The sequence below is a fragment of the Tympanuchus pallidicinctus genome, unplaced genomic scaffold (assembly GCF_026119805.1).
Source record: "Tympanuchus pallidicinctus isolate F22 unplaced genomic scaffold, pur_lepc_1.0 scaffold5, whole genome shotgun sequence".
Lineage (NCBI taxonomy): Eukaryota > Metazoa > Chordata > Aves > Galliformes > Phasianidae > Tympanuchus > Tympanuchus pallidicinctus.
In genome coordinates, this window is record NW_026294769.1 from 53,700,190 (window position 1) to 53,726,678 (window position 26,489).

The window sequence follows — 26,489 nt, forward strand, 5'->3', positions numbered from 1 at the left end:
TAGAGCTTCTGCTGTGTCTCACTAGCCTTGCTTCCAGAGATGCTCCTGCAGTCAGTGGATGCAGCTGGGTTGTCTGCCAGCCATGTTGCTGTTTTCCTGGCTAATAACCCATATGCAATCCTGCCTTCCAAGCAGTGAGGTTACCTCTTATCTGATGGAGAAGAGATGGGTGCTAACGCCTGTTGAGATTTCAAACTCACTTCAAGGAAGCGGAAGTATCAGTGATGCTACACTTGTTAATGTTGACATTTAGCAGTAGCATGGATGGCATCTGGATAGATCTGTGTGCAGTATTTGATAGCAAGTCTAAGGAATCCAGTTCCTTTCATCCCATTTGCTTTGTGGATAGGTATTTTATCAAAATGATGTGTAAATAGTAAACAATAGTAAATACTTTTCTCTTGTGACAAACTTGCTGTGCCAAAAAATTGCATGGATGGATGTGGCTCTGGCCTAGTGGTTGGCGACCCTGCACATAGCAGGGGGGTTGAAACTAGATGATCTTTGTGGTCCGTTTCAATCCAGGCCATTCTATGATTCTGTGATGTTTGGGTCACAAACCATTTTATGTTTTCTTTGACATTCTGATACCTTTTTGAGGAAAGAAGACACCAATTTAATAGTTCACAATGAATTAACCTTTCTCTATTGCAGTAATAAGCCAATTTTTGTATCTGTGCCAATTGGAAATGAATTGCAATGCAACATCAAATGCTTACTGATTTTTAATTAACTCACGTATCATATCTTGAATTTTTACAGTTTGTGATTGAAGCCTTCTGTTGTTTGATATTAGAATGAATGCTGACAATTTTACAATAATTTACTATATAACAATAAGAAAACCTTGAGAATATTTTATCCAAAGTTTCTAAAGACGGTAAAAATATCGGATATAAGAATTGGTCAGACAACCAGCCTGTTCTGTAAGATGAGGGTGAATGTAGGACCACTGTGGCACCTCCCCTCATTCAGAAGGCTGGCAAAGGACAGGCAGGAATGGAGCTCCTCTGTGCTGCACCATAGGAAGCTCTGTCAGAGCCCGACCTTCAAATGGGGTAAGAAGAGCTCATGTTTGCTAGAGAAGGATCCCAAAGCTGAATTTCACTGTGATCCTCAGCACCAGGAGCTGGCAGTGCCCTCATGTTTTCTGAGGAGTTTGTTCAGTTTCCACTTATTCCTTCCTGTTTCCTATCACAGCCAAGAGCCACTTCACTATTTGTAGTGGGGTTGCCTCTTTGCTTGATACTGCACCAGGTTCTCTGTGCCTTCAGTTACACAGGATGCCCAAGTTCCTTTGGAAGATGGCTGCACAGGAGTCACCCAATCACCTCAGCAGCATCCTGGCAAGGGGATGCAGTAGTGCAGAACCCAGCTGTCCCTGATGGCCAGGAGGAAAATGACTCTCATTGAAGAGACCAATGGAGGTGTTTTCTTCATATCAGTATTGTTTTCCAACAAAACAATGCAGTTTGGTCCTTTTTTATAGTTGCAAAGAATCTGCACGGCCTATTATAAATAAGTTTTCCCTTTTCAGAAGATGTACTTGATGTGTATAAATTGCCCGACTCCAACAAGAGCAGTGCTGAGGGCTGGTCATCACCACCAAGTGCACTTCTGTTGTGCTTGCATCTCGCTGTAGGGTGAGATTTGTGTCCACCAGTATGTATCTGCACGTACATCTGTTGTCATTGCAATGACTTTGTGCAATTGGGTGTTGAAAATAATACGGCTAATGCTCATGATGTGGCTGGCTCAGATTAAGGACCACAATTTAGTTATCTTCCTGGTGCCTTTCTGAGGTCAGGAATTATTCATGTTTTTAGGTGAGAGTATAGGGGATGCACTCAAACCTTGGGCAGTGAATTGCCCCTTGCTGGATCCTTATGGCCAGCTCTGTGGCGTTGCAGCAAACCACTGCTGGAAGTGGTTGGGTTCACAGCCCGTCTTCTCATCCTGAGCATCCCGAGAAGTGGGCAGGAGCCGTCAGCCCATTGCTTTCCCAGGACACCACAGGATGTGGTGACCCAGCTCTGCTCATTCTCAGCACCAGCACCTGGCTGTCAACTTTGCTGGGTGTCCACAGTATTTGCCCAGTGCTGATTGCAACTGTACCTGGCACTGGAGCACAGTTTTGCTTCCAGCCTGGGTGCGTTGTCACTGACGTTACAGCACAGCTGCCTGGCCGTCAGCTCCTGCTGCAGCAACCAATATATAAATGTAAGCCCTGTGTAGCCAGTTGCATGCAGAGGCTCAGCAAAAGGATGCTCCCAAGCTGTCCCTGGGAGAAAGCAGATTTTGAGCTGCATGTTAGCAGGAGTGGGAGGCTGCTGGGACCTGTGCTTAGAGGAAATAGGTGACCTTCATTTTGGTGAGTGGTGGAAAGTCGTTGGCCTGGGGTCACACTTCTAGTGGTAGGATGGGATGTAATGGCCTCAGTTTATGTCAGGGGAGGTTCAGGTTGAATAATAGGAAAACATTCTCAGAAAGAGCAGTGAGGCAGTGGCACAGGCTGCCATGGGTGGTGGGGAGTCACTGCCCTGGAGGTGGTCAGAAACTGTGGAGGTGGTTAGCAGGCATGGTGGGGGTGGGCTGATGGCTGGATCAGACTATCTTAGAGGGTTTTCCACCCTTAATGATTCTGTGATTCTGTTGATTGCGTTACAACCACCACGGTGATCCCATGCCCAGGTTGCTTTCTTCAGGTGTCAAGCAAGCGGTGCGTTTGTTTCCCTGACTCGGTGGGACGGCTTCAGTATCGCACTCGAGCAGCACCGCTAATCCTTTCCCCGGGATATCCCTCCCAGAGACTGAAACGTAGTTGGGGCGTTGCGATGACCTCGCTCGAAGCTTCCCATAGGACGCGGCGGCGGGCAGATCCCGCTTCACTCAGCCCCTCCTCGCTGCCGGGGGTGCGGGCCGGGCTGCACGTGGAGGGGCTCGGAGCAGCGCCAAGCCAGCTCGGTGCGATGCTGGGTGCGGGCGGGCTGCTGCTGGCCCTGCCGCTGCTCTGCGGGGCGGCGGCGGAGCCGGGGGCTCCCCGCCTGCCGCGCTTCTCCGGCCACGTGCCCGAGAACAGCCTGGTGCAGACGCGGGTGCGGGGAGCGCGGGTGCCGCTGTGGGGCCCCGGGGAGCCTCTGCAGCGGCGGCCGGGGGGCGAGCGTGGGGAGCTGGAGGCGCGCACGGCGCGGCGCCCGGACCGGGGAGCGCGGACCGAGTACCGCCCGCTGCTGCGAGCGGCCGTCCGGCCCCGGGCAGCACTGCCGCGCGTCCGCGTTCCGACTCGCTACGACCGCCGCCCGCGCCCGCCGCCCGCCGCGCGCCTGGAGGCGGCCGAGCCGTCGCCGCGGGGCGGCGAGCTGGCGCGGCTTCGCGCCTCGGACGGCGACGAGAGCCCCGACGCGCCGCTCGCTTACCGTGCCTGGCCGCCCGGTGCCGGAGGCCGCCCGCTCTTCGCGGTGCCCCGCGGCGCACGGGTGCCGAGCGCGGACTCGCCGCCGGCGTCACGCCGCCTCAGCCTCTGGGTGCGGCCGCGGGACCGAGGCCGTCCGCCGCGCCCGCCGCTGGCCGTGCGCGGCCCGGGCGAGCAGAGGAGGCGGCTGCCGCGCTCGCCGTCCCCCGGACCCCGGCGGTACTCGGCACGGCTGCCCCCGGGGGCGCGGGTGGGAGACACCGTGTTCACGCTGCCGCGGGGCCGCGACACGGACGGGTGGTTCGAGCTGGCGGCACCCGGAGCCGCACCGCTCGGCGTGGACCGCGCGTCGGGGCGGCTCTACCTGCGGCGGGAGCTGCCGGCCGGGGGCGGCGCCGAGGCGCTCGTCAAGGTGCACCGCAGCGCGGGGAGAGGTAAGGGCGGCCGGGCCGCGGGGAAGCGGGCTGGGCTGTGCTGGGCTCTCGGGGCTGCGGGAGAGGAAGTCCGGGAGACCTTATGGCTTTATGCTGCCTGGGAGGAGGCTGTGGCGAGGTGGGCGTCGGTCTCTTCTCCCAGGTAAAAGCCGTAGGAGTAGAGGTATAATGGCTTGAAGTTGCGCCGGGGAGGTTCAGGCTGGATATTAGGAAAAATCTCTTCTCGGGAGGAGTGGTGAGGCACTGGCACGGGCTGCCCAAAAAGGTAGTGGATTCACCATCCTGGAGGTGTTCAAGAGTCACGAAGATGTGGCACTCAGGGATGTGCTTAGTGGGCATGGTGGTGATGGATGGACTAGATGATGTTTTCCAACCATGATGATTCTATGATTCTCAGCCAAGACCCAGCCAGCACTGGAAGCTGTCTGGACAACGTGCTGCCCGGTGGCCTTGCTTATTTTGAACGCAGCAATTAACCTTGTGAGTGGTGGTGTGTAAATCAGACATGCTGTCCTCTTCTCCAGTGCAGCTCTGTGCCATGTATTTTCACCCATGTGTGTGCACAGATAATGTATTGACAAGGGATGAGCCTCGGGGAGAAAGGAGTTCAATGACCAATCGGGACAAGGTCGTTCTAATGCTCTTTTGAGCTGCTTTTAAAATCAAAACTATTCCATAGCTTTGCCCAGGGATGAACTGAAGCTCTCTTTCTTGCAGTTTATGTAACACAATCAGAGCTGGAGGCTTCTACTATCTTAAAATGTGAGCTGTCTGAAGCCAAGCAAAATTTACTTGTGCCTGCTTATCATTTCTCCTTTCTCTTGCCCCTTACCAAATATAATTAACAGTAGGTGACCGGCAGGCACTGGAACAGGTTGCCCAGAGATGCGATGGGTGCCCCATCAATGGAGACGCCCAAGGGGCTCTGAGCAACCTAATGTAGCTGTAGGTGTCCCTGCTCATTGCAAGGTAGTTGGATCTGTTGGCCTTTAAGGATCCCTTCCAACTTCAATGATTCTGTGATGCTAAGACACAGCACTCATGCTGCACAGCTAAAATACTGAAATGTGTTCTGTGTACGGAGTTCCACAACCTCTTGCTTCCCAACTCACTTGGAAGCACAGATGGACATAGGGTTACCCTCACTGCTGTGAGGCTCCATAGCTAGCCCTGTGGAAACACAGCTGATAAGAAGCATTTCCAGTTGTAACTAAAGCCAAAGGAAATAGACCATAGCTCTGACCAGGGAGCCTGCAGCTCCTGATTTTTGGGTGGTCCTGTGTGGAGCCAGGAGCTGGACTGAATGGCCCTTCTGGGTACTTTCCAACTTAGGATATTCTGTAATCCTGTGACACTGCTGCAGGACAGGATGTCTGGAACATGGACACAAACATTCTCTGTTTGTCCATGAAGGGCAGCTGGGCAAGCACACGTGCTGCCTTTGTGTTTGGAATCCGAGCCCGGGATGGAAGGGAGCTTCATCCCCTCCTTCATCCTCTTTGAAGGTTGTCCTTACTCATGTGAGCTGAGGCCTCCTCAGCAGCATTTCATTAAAGTTTCCATGCTAAAGCAATAATTTAGTGCATTTCTGTCCAACCTTGAAGTTTCTGCCTGAGCAGTGAGGTAGGTATGCTAGTGGGAACTGTCAAAAATTTAAGAGAAGGTTTGAACAAATCCTTGAAACATGTGGCCTTAGGAAATAGGCTGATGGAAAGAACTTGGGGTTATGCTCCTGTAACTGTACAGTTCTTGGTGGCTTATGTATTGCTGACTGAGGGATGGACCTGAGCATAAGGTGTGTAAGCTGCAGTCAGTGCTGTATGCCTCCAGCTGCTGGCTTATATCAAATGAGTTGGTGGAGCTTTGGGCGGAGCAAACATATGGAATAGACAAAAGCTTTGGGAAAGGAAGAGTAGCAAAGTGGTAGGGCTGTTGGACTCAATGATCCCTAAGGGTCCCTTTCAACTTGGGATATTGTGTGAGTATAATTCTGTGTGTCTGTGGAAGGGGAAGAGGACACCAACTACTTTCACTGTAATAGATGTCGCTTAAGAGGGGAAATGTGGTTGTATAGGAGAACACCAAGGAGAGAGCAGACTGAGTTCCTTAAACCTTGCCAACTAAAACCTGAGGGGCGATCCATGTTGGGTACATAAAGAAATGTGTCCCAGAAATGTCACCAACTGATGGCAGCAGGGTGGGCTGCAGTGCTGCTGACTGTGGTTAACCAAGGGAGGAAAGCCATTGCTTAGCTGAAAAAGCTGCTGATGGGGCACTTGGCACTGTTCCTCATCAACGTGCACTGTGGCTGCAGGCTTTTGATCCACAAACTGATGTAATGCTTTGTATGCCTTCAGGGAAGCAAGCACACCCATTTCTGTAATGCTACTGGTAAGGATATTGCCCTGCCTTCAAGATATGGAAGATGTGGTCTTAGCTACGTACTGCTGTGGTGTGCATTGGGTGAGGTAGGGTGTTACAAGGGGATACAGTACCCCTGAGCATTGGATCCAGTGTCCTTAGGATATCTCTGAGAAATCACATCTATTTGTTATCAGAAACTTCACCCCCAAGCATCTCTCATGGCTGATTGGAGCAGAGTTGACCTAGTACTTCCATGACTGCATTGAAACCACCCTGCACAACTTTTCTTGAGAGTTGGAGGAAAGAAATGAAAAAAAGGAAGGATTTGATTCCAGGGTGTTACCTGTGCCATGAAGCTGTTCTTCTGCTTCTCCCCACAATGGGAAGGGCAGCAAAGGTGGAGCATTGCTCACCAGTCTGCTTGTCAAGACCACATGAAAACTGATTTCTCGTATCCGTTCCTTCAGGGGAAACCCTTAGTTGGCCATTTTCTGGCCAACTGCTTTCCTAAAGCTTGTAGGAACAACCCAGCAACCAGATCCTAATGCTGTTTGGGCAGGAGAGGGTGGGCCCAGCTGGCAGCGAGACTGTGTGAGCATCACTGCTGTAGGCTCAGAGGTATTTGTAAAACCAACAATGAGTGCTGCTGAAAGATTAATTGCTGCTATGAGGCATGTTGTTGGAAATGCAAGTACTCTGTAAGTATATTATTCCTGTGAATGCTTGTGTCTGGGGGACATTTCTGGAAGGCACAAAAGTACTCACGGAGGAATTTTCATGAACTGTTTCCATCTATATCTTTTTTATTTTTTCTCATATGCAGTGCTTTTCTTCCGTGCTTTTGGGCACTGTGTAGTTGCTGAGGACTGGGTTGCAGGTACCTGGGGGCTGTTAGAAAGCAGATTTATGAGACATGTGACACCTCAGGCAGCACTGGAGTGGTGTGACTGATCATAACTGCAAAAACAGGTGGATGCAGATTGTCCCAGTCTTCTGTTGAAGTGCGGTTTTAAAGGCAAATGCACATCTCCTGCAAGCTGCCTGCCAAGCATTTTACCTTACTGCTTCAGCAGCTGCCCAGTCTGCAGCCTGAGGGCAGCTTAAGCCTATAGAAACAAATGAGTGCCCCTCCACTTGTTTTTCCTTTCTGCTTCAACTAAAATACTATGATCTTCCACAGTTTTCAGTCTGTTCAACTCCATTTTTAAAAATTGCTCCTGTAAAGTGCATTTCATAAGGAAAATTGTGGATTTACAGGACATGCATTTATAGGATTCTAGAGCCACTTCCTTTCTTTTCTTTGTGTGACATTTGAGATAGACGTTTATTAGCTTATTCAGCACAGCAGGTGTTTCCTGGCCATTACTTCTTTTTCTTTAATTTGGGGAAAGCAGGTCATTTGAGGCTAATTTTTCATTTCAGTCCTGAAGACTGCAAGCCTTCCTCAGGCTCGATGGGGCTGACAGGAGCTGCACGGGTTCTTGGGAGGGTTCAGCAGAAGCTCCTGTCCCTGCCCTGTGACATCTGGGCCCAAGAGCATGGCAAGGTGCTGTCTCTTACATTCAAATAGTTTATTTTGCCACATAGAATGTAAACAAGACATAAACTACCATTATTTCTCAGATGTGAACATTTTTTTACTTCTCAGTTTGTACAAGGTTTCTATTGTAAACCCACATTAGTTGGTGTACTTCAAGACCTCATCTCAGGAAGAGAAAATCACATCTATCACGTTTCCTTCTTCTGCTTGGGAAAGGAAAATGATTAAATTGGACATGAAGTTGATACAAGTTTGTAAGAAAAGCCATTTGTATTTTAAAAACCTTTTCCAAGTCTTTTCTTCATGCTCTTGTTCAATGGACACAATGCTCTTCGTCACTTGGACAGCGAGTTCTCCCTGTCCTTCTGTTTGCTGCTCTCCTGGGGCAGTTATTGGTACAATTGCCCTCTGAGAAATTATTTTGAGTTTAGTTAAAGTTCCTCTTGCTTAAGTTCCTGAGGCTGGTTTTGCTGCTGCCAACAGCCTCATCCCTGATGTGCTTTTCATAGCATCATAAAATCATAGAATCACAGAACCACAGAATCACAAAATCCATAGGGCTGGAAAAGACCTCTAAGATCATTTAGTCCAACCACCAACCCAACCAGCCTTTGCCAACCCTTTGTTGTTATTTGTAACCGAGGAGTAATGCTGAAGCCGTGGGGACATGCTGGTATATCCATGAAAATCAGCCCCTTCATTCTGACTTCTAGCTGGATCGTACCAAGGCTCTTATCCAATTGTGTGGTGTCAATCCCAGTGTTTTATCCCATTGGTAGTGTTCTTCACAGACTACAGAGCCTGTTTTCCTGATTGTTTGTTTTCTGTAAATTCGTATTGACAAAACGGGTGAGCTGTTGCATTTTGATTTGATAGGATGCTGCCGTTGTGATAGGGGAACAAAATAAAACATTATTGATTTCAACAACTCGATCTGTTAATGGCTTTCCAGTTCTGACAGCTGAAAAGCCGATACAAAGCTGGAAAAAAATTATCTTCCTCATTGGGACTGGTTTTGTTGTATGCCTTTGTTTGTTGTACATCTGGCCAGCAGAGGCTCTGTGCGGTTGTGTGGCATCTGCCTTCTTTGGGCCCATACCTGGGGAAGAGATGGGTCTGAGAACTGAGAGCAGCTCACGTGCTGAGCAGGAGGGATTGAGGCAGGAAAATTCAGCTAAGAACTGCTAAAGGGAGGTGCGTGCCTCGCGTTCAGGCATTCTGAACATGAAGTGCCTCTGCTTTGCTTTGCCAGCACCACAGCGTTCTGAGGCACTTCCCAGAGTTGTAGGTCCTCTTGGGTGCTGGAGGGGATCGTGCTTCTGGACACTGTGATGGAAAACACTGCAGCAATCAGGCTGCTGTGGCACTGCTGCTTCTGCCAGTGAAGCCCCTCTGTCCACCAAGAAGAAAAGGCAGAAGTGGCTTTTGCATCACCTACTTGCCTTTTTAAAGAACTTGATGTCTCTTCAGAAGGATGTTGGGATCTGAAATGCTTAGCTGTTTCTTTTGAAGCTTTGGTCATTATAAAAAATAATCAGTATATTATTTTGGTTGAAAATTATGTTTAATGGACAAAGATCTCAGTCTTTCTGAAGGTGAAAGCTTCCTTAGAATCAGTAAAATCTTTGAGTTGGAAGAGACCCTTAAAGGCCATGTAGTCCAACTCCCTGCAATGAACAGAGACACCTGCATCTACATCAGATTGCTCAGAGCTCCATCCAGCTTGATGTTAGGTGTCTCCAGGGATGGGGCATCCATCACCTCTCTGGGCAACCTGTTCCAGTGTCTCGCCATCCTTACTGTAAAAAACTTCTTTCTTACATCCAGTCTAAATCCCTCCTCTTGTGATTCCCAGTCCTGCTGGGCTCTGTTTGCACAAGCAAATGGGACATGAGTGAGTTCAGATAAGAAAATTATCATTAATTTGAGCAATACAGTTATTTCCCTGGATGTTGTCTTGAACTCAATGCAGTGTATTCCTGTGTATGGGTTGTGCCTTTTTTTTGTTTGTTTGTTTTATTTTAATGAATAAGGCTTATGTGAAGGGCTGATATTTTGGTGTAGTGGTGTTTTTTACAACTCTTTACAGCAGGATCTTGTTACTGATTCTATTTGGTACTCGCCAAATGTTGCTGGGTATGGGTGGGCTGGTTAATGTGTCTGTTTCTCAGCCCTCCTCTCAGCTGTGAATGAAATACTGAAACCTAGAGCAGCACTGGTCACCTCCTAGCCTGTGCTGAGGGCTGAGACTTGCCTTTTGCTGAATGATTGCAGAAGTTTCTTAGGATAATGTGTCTAACGAATGTTCCCATTTATTCAATGTTGGTAGTTTACAAAAAGAGAAACTGTGTAATCTAAGAATTTACTCTAGCTAAAGAAACCCTGTCTTTAATTATTTTAAATACTTCAAAAACTAAACATTCAATTAAGTCTTTTCTCTCCTGGGGGCAATTGTCTCAGATGAATTTATCCAGACCACATTTTTACTGGTGTAAGACTGCCCATAAATGCTAGTCTTCCGTGTTGGGGGATATCTCTGTCTGTGGGTAGTCTTTTGTTTGGTATCTGATCTCTGAGGTCTACAGTTAAGATTTGTTTGGAATTTCTGGCTTCTTTCTGACCTTCAGTTTTGCTCACATGCTGCTTTCTTCTTCGGTCCAACTTAAAATTTGGTTGTATTAAAGGCAGAGGTTGGGACCTCCTGTGTGAGACATGTGGATACCCAGGTATGCCTGTCTCTTCTGACAGTGCTGTAGACCATAGCAGACCTACAACCTTGAAGCAATTTGTCCAAATACCTGACCATATTCTGTCAGGCAGGCAATGTACATCTCTCACATTGATTTCTACTTTTCTCCCTTTCTGCACTTAGGGTCTGGTTGTTGAGTTTTTGGTTGGTTGGTTTGTTGTTGTTTTTTTTTTTTAATTATTATTATTATTATTTGTGAACTGATTTTGTGTATTTAATGATCCGAGGACAGATATAGACTGGGCACAGAATGGATTGAGAGTAACCCTGAGGAGAGAGACTCGTGGATGTTGGTTGATGAGTGCTCAACATGAGCCAGCAGCATGTCCTTGCAGCCAGCTGTGTCCTGGTCTGCATCAAAAGTGGTGTGACCAGCATGTGGAGAGATTTATGCTGAATCTGTTGAAAATAAAATGGTCAAATTTCACGTGGGTTTAGATAAATATACATTTTAAATTGTTTAATGGCTAAGTGGTGTAACTGGCACAGTGTTTAACATGCATATCTAGTTAATTTCTATCTATTATTGAAAGTATTTTCAAGTAGTTGTTAACTGTACTTAGTGCACATCAAGCCTCAAAAGTCCATATGTGAACTGAACTCTTCGTGCATGCAATAGGATGAATGTGACGAGTGATTCAGTTTGGTTTACAGCTGCTGAAGGATCCAACCGTAAACACTGCTGATGAGTCTGTGAAGAATCTGGCAGTATGTTCATCTTTTGCAGACGACGACTGGTACCTCTGCCACGTGACCCTCCTGGCCCCAGAAGAGGAGCTCCTGTCCTGGGCCATGTACCCATACCCCTACCTGGCACGCGTTGATCCAGATGCGCGGAAAGGCACTCTTGTCTATCAGCTTGCTGCACGATACAGCAACAGTGAGAACACCAGTGCTGGTGTATCTTACACACTGATTGCAGGTAGGTCTAGTCTGAAAGAAGTGGTGAGCTTCTGCAAACCTGCAGATTTTTCCTATCGGTTTCCCATATTATCATTTCAGTTGATAGATTTTACCTCTTGGGAGATCCTTATGGATACAGCAGGTGAAGAAGGTGGAGGTGCTTTAAGAAAAATAGATGTGTGGATGGGAATTTTCCTTGCTTTGCCTGACTTCTATTTTGAAAACAAGTGGAGCCTTATATTTTTTATACATTCTGTCCTCTTTTATTGTGCACCAGTCAAGATAACATGGTGTGAGTGAGAGACAAGGAGGGGGAAAAAGAAATGAATGCAGGGATACAGGTAAATGATTTGAGGGTAGCTTACTTTAAAACAGTGAGGATGCAAATGTGGATGCCCACTCCTAGAGGCACTCAAGGCCAGGTTGGATGGGCCTTCGAGCAACCTGGTCTAGAGGGAGGTGTTCCTGCCTATAGTAGGGGTTGGAACTAGATCCCCAAAAGTCCCTTCCAACCCAAACCATTCTATGATTCAAATGTTCTTGCTGTGGGGCGTTTTTCAGACCCGCTCTGTGTGTACATTGGTAGGTGGCGAAGAACGATTTCAGGTTGATGTGGATACTGGGATTGTCATGACCACGGGCTTACCTCTGGTGTGGAACAAGGAGTACGTGGTCACAGTGCAAGCCTTGGACGAGTATGGCAACAAGAGCCCCTTTGCCTCCATCTCCATCCTGGTGGGCTCCCGACCTCCACAGTTCACTAACATGTCCTACAGTGTGTTTGTCCCTGAAAACACACCACCGGGAGAAAAGTAAGTTCTGCTTTGTTAGGTGAGCTGTCTCACCTGTGTCAGGAGTCAGCTTGGAGTGAAACGCTATTCTCCCCCTCTTTACAGAGTGGCAGTGGTTGAGGCTGTTTCCTTTCAGAACCAGCCCCTGTCCTACTCGCTGCTGACGAACCCCAGTGGGCTGTTCACTGTGAGGCAGGAGAGTGGCGAGCTCCTGCTCACCCACCCCGTGGACTATGAGGGTGAGCACCACCTTTACCACCTCCTCCTGAAAGCCGTGGAAGCTGGGAGCGCACTGAGCAGTGTGACTGAGGTACGGGGAGTGTTTCACTTGCCACCCACTGTCCCATCCATCTCTGTCACCTCGTCACCTGAATGATCTACCACGTATAGAGAGGCACTGGAACATGTTGCCTGGAGAGGTGGAGGATGCCTCATCCCTGGATGGGGCTTTGGGCAACCTGATCTAGCTGCTGGTTGCAGAGAAGTTGGACTAAATGGCTTTTAAAAGTCCCTTCCAACTCAAACAATTATATGATTCTATTCTATGAAGGTAGATGGTGCTTGAGAGGCAGGTCCTGTGGTCAAGGCAGAAATTTGGACTCTTCTATGAGGCCAGTTTAGGCTCCAGAAAAAAGAAATCTTATTGTTTGGCTATGGATTTGCTTCCCATAAGCTTGGAAGTGGAGGTGGTAGCACTTCTCAGTGCTGAGGGCATAGTGCAAGGAAATGTTTAATATTACTGCTATCCCATCCTTAAGCCTCCATTGAATGCCCAGATTTGTCTGGAGTGAGGTGCATGTTTTCCTAAGCATAGAAAATGAACTTATATCTCAGCGTGTCCTTTTTGTCTCAGGTTATGGTCCACATCACGGATGAAAATGACTGTTCTCCTGAATTCCAGAACTCCATTTACAGCAGGGACAGCATTCCCGAAACCATTCCCATCGGCACATCTCTCCTGCAAGGTGAACACCTTCCTGGCACCTCTCACTTCAGCTCAGGCTTCCCAGGGCCCCATCCAACCTGGTCTTGAGCGCCTCCAGGGATGAGGCACCCACAGCTTCTCTGGGCAGCTTGTGCCAGGGCTTCACAGTCTTCTTAGTGAAGAGTTTCTTCATTATATATAATCTAAACCTACTCTCTTTCAAGATAGTATCCTGCTGACAAATTAGAGCAGTTGGAAATAATTTTAAACCCCAAGTTTCAACCCAAACTTCAGTCACTTTCAAAATACTGTGGTTGCACAAGTAAGGACTGAACTTGGGTGATGTGGCATGTCTTGTCTCACTCCATAAAAGAAAAAGAATAGAAGTCTGTTCCTCAAACTGATGTCACTTAAACACCCTCTATCTTAGGTGTCCTCAGATCTGACGAGCCAACTGTGATGCCACACATAGCACAGAGATGCAGTGCTTAAAACTCAGGCTGAGACCGCAGGCTGGTGATAAATTGTGTGAGAAATGGATGAGTACCAAGACAAGACTCAGTGAAAAGTACATGTGTTGAAGATGTCTCTTTTGAAGACAAGGATGTAGTTTTCCACCATTTGAAGCTGAACATGCACAGGACACAGTGGGGATAATGAGCTTAGTCTCCCTTGTGTGATGACATGCTGATAGCAGGGCTGTAGGGAATGCTTTCCCTGGAAACTTAACAAGAAAGCAAACAGCTGCAGCCCATGCTTTGGTCTAATGGCTCACAGGAAGAAATAAGTTGCCAGCTCATCAGCTGCTGAAAGTTCTCAAGTATGTGATTTTCTTTAAAAAGGTGAAAGCTGTTCTCTCCATGAGACCTTTAAAGCTGATCAACTGTGGGAAGAAGTGTACGCTCCATATCCAGAGCAAACAGAATGGCAAAGCTGTGCAGTGAGGTTTACAATTGCCACACTGAGTGAATGTCAAGGGAAAGAGCTTGAAACAGAAAGTGCTTTGTGTAAATACAGTGACAGTAAAAATGGGCAACTTGGTCACAGGGCTGAGCAGCATCGGGAGCATCTGTGAGGGAGGGACAAGTGCAGTCACCTGCACATGGAGCTGCTAAGCCTGGCTGCTGATGCTAATACCACTTCAGAAAAGAGCAGCTCTTACCTGGCTATAGTTCCTGAAGGACTAGGAGGCATGTAGCAGCCCCAGGTTGTCCTACAAAGAAAGAGAAATGCGGATTCATGGCAGCCTTTGCTGTGCTGAGGCTTGTTGTTCTCCTTTGCTGGTGTAATTGTTCAACTGCACTGCTGTACTAGCAAAGTAGGGCTTGGAGTTGTAGCTGTCAAATTCAGCCAAACTAGCAGGCTTTGATGTGTAGTTAGCATGCAGTAAGCTAGCACACAGCATGGGCAAAGCTAGCTCAGACTTGCTTGCACTTGCTGCATGAGTCTCAAAATACTTTTGCAGTGCAGATCAGTTTGTAGGATGAAAAGGAATGGATTGGGAATGGAATTCCCTGTTGCTATTGGGAAGCAAGAGATTACTTTGCAGTGAGTAAGCATCATGTTCCCTACTTGCCAGGAAAAATAGAAGAGTGTGATCAGTGAGCATGTAAAACATGTTTTATGTCAGTAACATGGTTTCATGTCAGTAACATGGTTACATGTCAGCTCTTTAGAATAAATCAGAACTGTCCACATCAAAGCTGCATTACACTTTATACTTTTCTTTCTGAAATAGACACTTTACCACAAAATTTAAGTTTTATTTCACTTTTATTTCTACTTTTCTCGGGTTTTTAATAGATGTAGATCTTCAGTGCAGCAAGAGTGGTTAACTCCATAGCCTTTGCTCTCATAGTTGTAATACAGCCAACCGTTTATTTACTCACAGCAGAATTTTGAGATGTGAAACGAGAAGTTAGAACCACCATACACTGAAGTGAGCAACTTCCCAAAGGCAGAGGTGGTTGGTCTTTCCTTTTGCAGATAAGTAGCACAGTATTTCACTGCTCTTTTTCAAATCCCTCTCTTCTCTTTTTCTGAGCAAATCTGCTGATCACTCTGGGTCCCTGCCTCTGCACCCCATAGAGCTGTCTGTTGGGGTGTCAAGCACTGGAGTCACTCCTATGCCTTCCTCAAGCCTGTTGGCTGCTGCAATGGCCACACTTGTGTCCTGCTGCCTGCAAGAGGAGGTGGTTTAGCACTGGTGTGGATATGACCTGAAGCCTTGCTGTTTGAGGAGGAAAATGGCAGGGTAATTAAAGAGCTGAGCTCCTGCTCTTACAATCACTTGTGATACAACATGTAAGCCTTCTTTGTTCTGCCAATTTGCTGCTGCTGAGCAGACGGGACGCTGCCGTACTGAGCAAACACTTGCCAGGGAGCGATGTTTAATCACTCTTTATACCTTGAAGTGCCAGGTAATTAAAAAGTGCTTTAGCTGTAACATAGCTGGGAGCTAATTAAATGGGAACGGCATCCCCTGAGAGAGCGAGGACACAGTTTGTGGCTGATAATGCTCTAACAGTGTGTATATTGATTGTGTGGTAATTACTGGTGCTGAGTGCTGCTGGCACAAGGCAGGCTGCAGTGCTGGGCTCGCTCTCGCATTGCTGCTGGGATGCATGTGGGACAGAACTGTTGGCTAGCTTCCCGCTGAGTTCCTTCCTTCAGCAACACAGCCTTCACAGAGAAAGCAGTTTAGTACAAAGTCTGTTCCAAAAGAAGTTTACTAGGTGGGAAACAGCACACCCAAACCTTTTCTGTGGCATGACTGTTCTGCTAAATGTGTTCCCTGGTAGTGCTTGCGACAGACTGTGACTCTGGCCCCAACTCGGAGATCGCTTACTTCATCCAGAGCACTGATTTTTCCATCACCCACCACGGCGTCATCAATTCTAACCAGAGGCTGAACTTTGAGCGAGCCAACCACATGTATGAGTTTGTGGTGATCGCCGTCGATAAAGGACAACCCCCGCGGACAGGAACCGCGTCGGTGCGCATTCGAATGGCCAACGTGAATGATGAGGCACCCGTGTTCTCCCAGCCCATGTAAGCCTGCCTGAACACCCACATTGCTTTGTACAGATGCTGTTCATGTGTGTAACCTTGATAAAACTTGACTAAATAGGTTGGGTTTTTTTGTGCATTTGTAAGTACCAGTGAAACCAAAGGGTGATGTGTCTGAAGAAAGGCTTTGGAAGCTGGTACTGAATGTGATTGCTCCCTTTTGTGCCTCAGTTACAGAACGTTCCTCTCAGAAGATGCTGGTCCCAGTACCTTAGTGGCTGCTGTCCGGGCCATGGACCCCGATGGAGATGCAGTGCTCTATCTAATTGCTGGAGGAAATGAGGAGGGCAATTTTGAACTGGATAGTCAGAAAGGTAAGAAAGCTTTCATGGCACAGCTGTAAGGCAATGCAAGTACCTGGTTTAATACTCTCAGGCAGATGTTCACAAAGGTTTTGAAAATTCCATCATTAATTTTCCTGTAACTCTAAGTCCACATCCTTTTACTATTTGTACTTTTACACCACTAGCCTACAGCAGTTACCTCATATATGCACATCTGGGAGATATAACAATTCTAAGCAGTCTTTTCTATTTTAGTTTCCATACTCCAAACACAAAGTTAACATGGGAGAAAATGGATCCTGAAAAGAGAACGGATTTAAAACGAATACAGTGCAGGGCTGCCGAGTCACTATAGCTTTGTTTCTACTGTCACATAATAAATAATTTCTTACCTCAGTACTAGTCCTTACATTGCTTAAATGTCTGCATTTTGAATAAAGTATGGTACTGTTCAATAAAGGAGAAATAACTGATTGGCTTCTTTGCAGGTACATCTGTTGCACAAAACAAGCATGTTTTGAAACCTTGAGAAAAAAAATAAAAAGAAATATATTTTCACTGACTTCTCAAGCTGTAACAGTGGGGACATGGGGACAACCCCCCCCCCTCGAGCGTGTAGGAAGTGTTTAGGAACAACAAGATCTCACAGAAAAACTACACCTGGCCTTCATTTTCTTCATTTTATGTCCATTCTTCTCCAGCATTCTCTCTCCTGGCTCACACAAAAGGGGGGAAACATTTTCTTTCTTGTGAGGAAAACATGAGAGGGCTGGGGAAGAGAGAGTCAGGAGGAGAGAGAGATCCAGACTGACTTTATATCGGGCTTCCAGTACTTGAAGTGGGCTTATAAGAAAAATGGAGAGAGACGTTTTCCAAGGACAAGGGCTAGCGGTTTGGAACAAAAAGAGCTTATGTATTGCTTAGGTATAGGTGTAATAAAGAAATTCTTCACTGTGAGAGCAGTGAGGTCCTGGCACAGCTGCTCAGAGAAGCTGTGGGTACCCCATCCCTGGAGGTGCTCAAGGCCAGGCTGGATGGGGTCCTGGACAGCCTGAGCAGGTGGGGGCAGCCCTGCCCATGGCAGGAGTTGGAGCTAGGTGGTGCTTAAGGTCCCTTCCAACCCAAGCCATTCTGTGATTCTATGGTACTGTCTACTCTCTACTGACTCTGCTTCATTGCTCTGCCAAAAAACGTAAGAAAGCACCATATTCTGCAAGTGAAGATGCTTCATATCAGTTAGAAAAAGCTCTTTGATTATGCATGGTTGATTCGAATATCAGCCAAAATTTGGAGAACTTATCCAAGGGCTGTGTTGTCTGACATGATGGCTGATGTGATTCAGTGATAACTGATCTGTGCTTTGCAACCAAGATACAGTGGCAGGGAAATATGACGCTCTATTTATTTTGCTTGTTTGTTAGCACTGGTGTGGATATGAGCTGAAGCCTTGCTGTTTGAGGAGGAAAATGGCAGGGTAATTAAAGAGCTGAACTCCCGCTCCTAAAATCACTTGTGATACAACATGTAACCCCTCCTTGGTAAAATAAAGTACTTTATGCTTCCAAATGCAGGTATCATCAAGCTCCGCAGAAGCCCTGTGCCCAATCTGAAAGGACCTCAATACGTCCTGAACATCACTGCAATAGATGACAATGCCTCTGGGGGACCCACTCCTCTCAGCAGTTTTGCTGAGGTTATTGTAGGAGTTAATGACATTAATAACAACAAGCCTGTCTTCAGAGAGGTAAGATGTCTTCCTGCAGGTGTTTTCTTCCCATCCATAGCTGGCCTTATAGATTCTTCTTGGCGCCTGGTGAAGGAAATGTGTGAAACAGAACAAGTCTATAATTGAACACATTTCTTTGTGCTTACATAGAGAAGTCTTCGTTCTCTTTTTTTCTTTTTTTTCATCTTTCTTCCTTCCAGCTTGATTTCTTTGTGACTATAAGTAATAGTTTTCTTCTGAGTTCTTCTCAGATGTGCTGCCACTGCGCAGCTTATTCACACGGCTTGGTGTAATACATAGGGCTGGATGTTTGGGTGTGTTTTTAGTGCACTTACTACAGTGACAGCACCTGGGTTCTGGAGAACCAGCCTCCGGGCACGTACGTGCTGCAGGTAGAAGCCTACGATGCAGACCTCGGTGTTAATGGAGAGGTGAAGTATGGGCTCATGCACCGTGATGGAGCTTCCCTGGGCTTCAGCATCGATTCGGACACAGGTCAGTGGCTTTTGGGTTGCTGAGTTGAAATGAAAATGCCATTGTATTGCAGTGAGAATGCCGTGGTCTGATTGTTGGGTTAACTGTAACGGCTTTTACAATAAATACTGAAAAGATGGAGTATGTGGAGAACTATGCATATTGATTAAAGTAAGATTATAGTGATTGAAAAGACAAATGAAGTAGGGCAACAAACACCTGTTCAATACAAACGTAAAAAGCTATTTTGAGTCAGTTCTCTTCCTACTGAACCAAGTGCAGCTATAAAATGCATGATAGAATCAAACAGCTTGAGTGTGTACTTCTCTTCAGTGGGGTTTACAGTTCTTTAATGCAGATTACTTCTCAGTTCATGCACAAATGGGAAGGACAGTGTCATGTGTACAGAGGCAAAATGTTCATACCAGAAGGTGACAGTGGCAGAGATTTTTGATGCCTCTTGGATGAAAGAGTTCCTGTAGTCAGATCAGTCAGGTGGGGTATTTGTGTGTTGGTGTCCAAATTTGGGGAGCTGTCAACAGAGAAACACAGTCCTTATCTTAAGCATAGCAGAGATGTGGGTCTGGAAGTAGTCCCAAGGCCACTTTGAAGGCTCACAACCAGAGAAAAAGAGCTGAGGCTGGGAGAGGGTTGGTCAACAGAGAGGAAAAGCTGTGGACTGGGAGAAAGTTATTCCACTTGCTGACCGACAGCATGATTCTATGTCGTTGTAATCTGTTCAGCAAGGTTCCCACTTTCGAGATGACCTTGGTTATATCACTTAAGATTCCAGAGCAATCATGAGCTAACTTCGAAATATTCAGTTACCCGGACTATTGCTGGAACATCCCTATGGGACGTCTTGATGAAGAGACTGGGCAATGAAATAGCCAGGAGCTCAGACTGAAGCCCCGTAGGGTGCAGCAGGAGAGAAACCTGCTGTCTGCTGCTGGTGTCCAACAAATAAAGGAGGAAAGACAGAACGTGTGGTTGATCCTGCTGGGGCTGTGCCTTGCAGGGTTGGTGTGGGTTGTGCTGTGAGCAGTTGTAGCTCTCTCCTGTAGAGGAGCAGTGGGGTCCCTTTCTGCAGGCTCAGTCCTGAGGCTGTGGCACGCAGACAGGAGGTGTCTGTGTCCTCAGGGGTCATCACCACCACGCAGAGCTTTGACCGTGAGGAACAGAGGGAGCACACCCTATCTGTCACCGCGACGGACCAAGCACAGGAGCCGCTGATCGGCGTCTGTCAGATCACTGTTCTGATCGCTGACGTCAATGACAACGATCCCAAGTTTGAGAACAGTCGCTACCAATGTGAGTGATTGGTTAACCTCCTGGTCCCAGTGCTATAACATGAACCTGTTCGATAGTCTTAATACTGATGACAAGGTTTCAGGTCTTTCTTTGCTGCCAGCTGAGTCAGTTACTGCTCATCTCGTTGCCAGTGCAAGTAGGCAGAACTGATCACTGTTATAAGTGTTTTATTCAGTGCAATACTCTTAAAAACACTGACTGCCTTCAGACCTACAAACTATGCAAATCTGATCTCTCTATTTTCTGTCTTTCCCTTGCCCCATCTTTCTGCACACTGACGTTTTGTTCAGTATCTTAAAACAATACATGGTATTGTAGCTGAGAATTCACCAACCCTAGCTAGAAGAGCAGTCATCATCTTTGTCTCCTTGATAGTGTGCCCCTGTTCAAATGGTTTGGAGTGATATTAGATATATCTCTTGTCAAACAACCTGGAATCCTTGGCTTGTAGTCTGCAGGTGGCTGTGAGCCCTGATCCTGGCTTGTAAGTATGTTGTCTCTAGCATCAGAGAGGCCAGAATCTTTTGTAGGAGTCAAAAAGTTGAATGCTTTATGGCAGGATTTTATCATGAAAAAGTGACCTGCTGAGAAATAATCTAAGTATATGTCTATTGAATCATAGAATCATACAGTGGCCTGGGTTGGAAAGGGCCACAGTGATCATCTAGGCAGTCTTTTGGGATGGGGAAACTGCAGACAACGAGGTCACTCTATGTGTAGCACTTTTCCAGTGTCAACAGCTAAGTAATCAATGTTCGTACGTCACAGAATTAAAAATAGCTTCCTTTCCAACAGGATCAAATGCCATTAGTCATAGGTTTCTGTTCTTCTTGGAAGTTGCTGGTTCTTTATTTCTGTGCACTAGCATATTAGTCAAATCCCTGGTTTAAGCCATGTATCTTATAAATCTGCATGAAATGAAGGCATTAAATAAATGCTTAACTCTGTGCAGTATGGATGGCATAGTAATTGCTAGTTATGCCAGCAGCAAGTAGAAGTACGTGAAATGAGAAAGAAAGACCCTTCCAAGTAACAGAATGCTTTTTTTACGATGTGATTTAACAGGATTTGACTATAAAAGTATAAACCTAAACACAAAGAAAGGATATTTTACAGTGTTTCTTTGTAATAAATTCCATTTTCATTAATCTACCTTAATGTCAGTAAATCTCTTCTAAGAGTAGTTCTGGCTGTACTGACACACTGGGGACATGAATCCTAGGCCAACTAAACATCCTGGGGGATAAGAGAAGCTAATTAAAGCTCAACTTTGTGTTCATGGAGTGGTGGTGGTTTATAATTTTACTGCCCTGCTGCCACAAAATGCAGATATTGAGGGAGAAAAAGCAGAAAATATGAGCTCACTGTTTTATGAATACTGAGCAGTACTGATTTTCCCAGCTCGAAAATGCCGAACTGTGAACTATTTCTCATAACTTTTTTGGGATCCCTGCTAGGAATCAGGAAAACAAAACAAAATTACTCTATGCAACTGTGCACCTTTTCACTGTCATGTTTTCGGATGACAGTTACAAAAGCAGGTTCAGAGAAGGACTGGTCTGCCTCAAACCATTGGCACAAAGGCGCTGCCTCTGCTACAGTCAGTTTGCTGGGAGCAAGGAGCGAGACCCGACGCTTCCTGCTCTGCCATCGCCCCCTGCCTCCCCTTGGAGGTGCTACTGCTCACATTCAGCACCGATTCGAAACACAGAGACCTTCATGATGCCAGGCGCAGAGGGACAGAAGCATCTGGGAGCTGTAAGAGTGACAGTCCCCAGAACTGTCCTGACAGAGGCTAGTAGAACAAACCTGCTGACAGTACCTTTCTCTTCTCAAAGATTTCCTCAGTGAAGACACTCCCATAGGGACGAGTTTCCTTCATGTCACAGCTCATGACAGTGACCAAGGTGTGAATGCTGCCATCACGTATTCCATGTTAGCGCATCAGGTTCAGTACTTCCAGATCAATCCCAGCACAGGCTGGGTGTATGTGAACCACCGGATCTCCCAGGTAATGACAGCTTGCTGGAATGGAGCAACCCCCAGACCCATCACAGAGGGTCTTGATTTGCACAAAATACTTTGCAAATATCCTTCATCTTCTTCATTTTGTAGACAACACGCATTAGTCACTATGTTGTAGCAACGGATGGGGGCAACAGGAGCAGCGCCGTGGAGCTGACCGTAAGCATCACCAATGCGCTCAGCCAGCCACCCTGCTGGGAGCAGAGCAGATACTGGGTAACAATCCCTGAAAACACCATCCGTGACACCAAGATAGTGGTATGTTATGAATACGATTGCTTACCTCCCTCTTCTTTTCATTTTGTCTTCCTTTGTTGTGCTCTCTCTGCATCCATGTCAGAAACATAGAATCATAGAATGGTTTGGGTTGGAAGGGACCTTAAAGTCCATCTAGTTCCAACCCTCTGCTGTGATCAGAGTCACTTCCCATTAGACTAGGCTGCCCCAAGCCCCCCCTAACCTGGTCTTGAACATTTCTAGGGTTGGGGCATCCACAGCTTCTCTGGGCAAGCTACATCACTGCCTTAACATCCTAATAGCAAAGAATTTTTTCCTAATATCTAATCTAAATCTACCTTCTCTTAATTTATAACCATTACCCCTTGTTCTAGAACTACATTTCCCTGACAAATAATCCTTCCCCAGCTTTCCTTTAGGTACTGCAAGGCTGCTATGAGGTTTCCTCAGAGCCTTTTCTTCTCTTGGCTAAACTATATAAGCAGCTACATTTGTTTTTGATTAAAGACCTGCAACAAGCCTAAATGTTGTGAAATGAAATTCAGATCTTCAGAATACACCTTAACTGTTTCTCTTGTCTGTTGTCCTAGTCTTGCGTGCATGCACTGTTCTCCCCATCAAACTGAACACTGAACACTTCCAAGCCTGTGCCAACGCACATGGTGGCTCTTTTCTCCTTCAGACCATCAAGGCCATGTCCCCTCTTGGTGATCCCAGGGTTACGTATAACCTGGAAGAGGGTCAAGTTCCAGAGACAAACATGCCAATTCGTTTCTACCTGAGGCCAAATAGAGCTGATGGATCTGCTTCTCTTCTTGTTGCTGAACCACTTGACTTTGAGACAACCAAGTTCTTCAGCCTGGTAGTCCGGGCACAGAACGTGGCGATGACTCCTCTAGCTTCCTTTACCACTGTTTATGTTAATGTAACAGGTAAGCATTGCTACTGTTTGAACAGCTCATTCCGAACACTGTTCTCCTTATTTTTGCTATAACACCATGAGTTAAGGTGAAGTACATGATATTTCAAACTGCCTAAGAACAATTTGTGCATTTCTGTCTATCGAAGGAAATTGAACAGTCATAAAAAAGCCTGAGACATGTTGTAAGTACAGCTAGAAGATGTGGAAATGTAGTAATGCAATAATGGTGTGTGAATGTTTACCCACTGCTAATGCTTGTTTGTGTAAATGTAAGTACAAAGAATTCCTTTTGATAGAGGGAGAAATCTTATAAAGATTCCCAAATTATCACTGGAAATATTCTTCTCTATAGAAAAAGTTACCAGCAGGTTAGCTTTTTTGCTTCATATAAGATGTTTAACTTTTTCATTACATTCATATTTTTTTATTTAACACTGTGATAAAAACAATTTAAATGGAAATGTCCTTACAACAGGATCAATTTTCAAAGATTTGACCTAACATGCCATATAGTAAAATCTCTCTGTAAGGCTCTGCTCTTACAAAACCACATAAACCTAAGTCCAGTTTTTCTCCAAACAAAATTATTAGTTGTGCGGAAAAAATTTGAATAAATAAAGATGTTCCAGAAGACTTCAAACATTATCTGAATCCATCATCTTTTGCAGATGTCAACGATAATGTTCCATTCTTTGTGTCTTCCAACTATGAGGTGTCTGTGCCAGAAGGAGCTGATGTTGGCACATCGGTGGTTCAGGTTTTAGCAACAGACTTGGATTCAGGTCTTCATGGACAGGTTTGACCTTGCATCCAATTTTTTTCCTCCCAATAGGCAAGTTTTGATATTGTAATTAGTGAGAGTGCACAGGCAGCAGATGACAAGAGTAATGAACTATAAGTGCTTTTTACAGCACGTTTGTCTAGCATGTGTCTGGGTCTGATGTGCATAATGTGGGGTGCAGGCAGAGAAGATGCTGTTCAGGATCTTGAGATCCTTTGTCATATCAGGTCATCCTGAACTAGCAACCATGGCAAAGCACTGCTGTGTGATTCTCAGGATTGCTCCCATGACACGATTCCAATCTCTTGGCTCTTTAGTTTAAATAGCTTTTCATTTAACTATTATTGTTGCAGAGACCTGACTCTTGAAGAAAAAAAAAAAAAAAAAGCAGTGTTATGATGGAAACACACATTTTCTGTGCATTTTCCTGAGCCTTTTCTAAAAATCCTACAAATCTTCTGGGAGTGAACCCAAACTATTGATTAGCTCTGCTTATTTGATACCAGAAGCAGTGTGGGTTGCCTGAAGTCTGGGAGGCACCAGGAAAAGTGTTGCTCTGTACTTTCTGTTACTTACAATCTTTTTTAATTGACTCCTACCAGCCAATGTTGGAGGGGAGATACTGTGCTCGATGGACTTTGACATGATTGCTGCAGTTGTTCTGAGAATTGTATTGGATTTTTTTTTTAATTTTGAAATAGAGAAAAGTCTTCTCAAATTCTGTCCAGCTGAGAGCTTTTTCCCTTAGAGCATTGCCATCTTGCAGAGAGACCCAGAAAGCTAGTGAGGGAGAGGGAGGTCATGACATGAAAATGGAAGTGGAAAATGTAACCTGCCTTGACTGTTTTCCTTTTAGGTTCGCTATTTTATATTGAAAGATGCTAGTGAGGACTACCAGTTCTTCACCATTGAACCTGAGACAGGAATTATTTCCACCCAAGCATCGTTTGACAGAGAGAAAAGAGCCTCTTATTTGATTGAAGTTCAATCTCAGGACTCTTCAAAATCTGCCAGACCTGGTGTCCATGGGCAGCCCAACGCAGGTAAAACTAGTAACAAATTCTATATTGGGTAAAGAGATCAGAAATTGGGTTCCTTAGCTTTACTAGACTAGGGAGGTATGTGAGCTGTCTGGAATAAGGTGTTTCACCTCTGCCTTTCTAGTGTGCTTGTTCATCTTACATCTCCTTAGACACAGCCTATGTAAGGATTTTTGTTAGTGACGTGAATGACAATGCCCCAGCATTTCCTCAGCCGGTGTATGAGGTCAGCGTAGATGAAGACAGGGATGTTGGAAGTCCTGTTGTGACAGCAACAGCAGATGATCGAGATGAGGGTGAGTGGTCTTGCCCTGCGTGTCTTTCTCTTTAAGTCCTCTTGGTATTCCTAAGTGTTGTCCATAAGGTTGTTTCCCTAGTGGTCAAATTTACAGGTCAAATGTTCTCAGATGAATTCGTTCTCAAAATAGAGCAATGCCATTATATTTTAGCACCATCCAGTGGTAAAAAAAAGAAACAAAAAAAGTTAAGGAATATTGGCACTTGAAGTAGAAGGTTAAGGAAACCCTAAGCAAAAACAGCTTCTAATATTTTAATTGCATTTTACCTTTTTATTTTAAGTGAGTGAACAATAAATTAGAGGCACACAATTCTTCTGTTATCAATAAACAGGGACTTGTCTGTGACTGCAAATCATATCTGTGGCTAAAAATACAGATCTGACCCCAAATCTCCCATACACATACCTTTCAGATTACATACATGGATCGTTCTGTTTGTGATTGTGTTTCCTGCACACTCTGTAATAGCCTTTTCTGATTTGAGTGAATAAGGTTTGTGTCAGGTACATGTCCACTATGTAGGACTGAACTGAAGAGGGAGCGTACGGGCCATGGTCATTTGCTTTCTCTTGTAGGTGCAAATGCCAAACTCAGGTATCAGATCACATCAGGAAACACAAAAGGTGTTTTTGATGTGGAACCTGAGGCTGGTACTGTCTTCATCGTTCAGTCTCTGGATTATGAAGAAGAGCAACATTATGAGCTCCAGCTCGTAGCATCTGATGGAAAATGGGAAAATCACACTCTTATCATCATCAATGTTGTCAATAAGAATGATGAAGCACCAGTCTTCACTCAGAATGAATACCACGGCAGTGTCCTGGAGGAGCTCACAGATCTGCCTGTACTTGTTCTAAAGGTAAAAGAGTCTGCATGAAGCTGAACAAAACCTTTTTCTTCCAGGATTGAGCTCGGGATGGTTCAGTCCCATCCATTCACACAAATAGAAGGAGACAGTTTCAAGTGAGTAAGCCTTGGTAACTGGAATTTAGCTATCAACTTTCTGTAAACAAGAGAATAAAGAGAGCCTGGTTGAATCTGTGTGAACTTTCTCCCTTGACCATCACAAATGTTGAACAATAATCCTTACAAAGCAAAGGAATGTTTATTTGAGCTCACGCATTTAAGTTTGCAGAGACACACATAGCTCATACATTTAAGTTCACAGACTCTTTGGCTACACGTGCTACAAAATAAACTTTT

At 45.8% G+C, this 26,489-nt stretch overlaps 1 protein-coding gene across 1 annotated transcript in view; it reads left to right on the forward strand.

The window, feature by feature from the left end:
- Positions 1 to 1,995: 1,995 nt before the first annotated feature.
- The window catches only part of LOC128091315 (neural-cadherin-like), a 42,418-nt gene continuing 17,924 nt past the window's right edge, over positions 1,996 to 26,489 (forward strand). The window contains 18 exon segments of the mRNA XM_052704388.1: positions 1,996 to 2,776; positions 2,778 to 3,846; positions 11,227 to 11,421; positions 11,989 to 12,214; positions 12,299 to 12,503; positions 13,047 to 13,158; positions 15,920 to 16,169; positions 16,359 to 16,501; positions 18,043 to 18,215; positions 18,524 to 18,692; positions 19,812 to 19,982; positions 21,821 to 21,993; positions 22,098 to 22,265; positions 22,927 to 23,176; positions 23,835 to 23,962; positions 24,804 to 24,990; positions 25,140 to 25,283; positions 25,862 to 26,145. Of these exon segments, the coding sequence (XP_052560348.1) occupies positions 2,684 to 2,776; positions 2,778 to 3,846; positions 11,227 to 11,421; positions 11,989 to 12,214; positions 12,299 to 12,503; positions 13,047 to 13,158; positions 15,920 to 16,169; positions 16,359 to 16,501; positions 18,043 to 18,215; positions 18,524 to 18,692; positions 19,812 to 19,982; positions 21,821 to 21,993; positions 22,098 to 22,265; positions 22,927 to 23,176; positions 23,835 to 23,962; positions 24,804 to 24,990; positions 25,140 to 25,283; positions 25,862 to 26,145 (4,140 nt within the window). The 5' untranslated portion in view covers positions 1,996 to 2,683.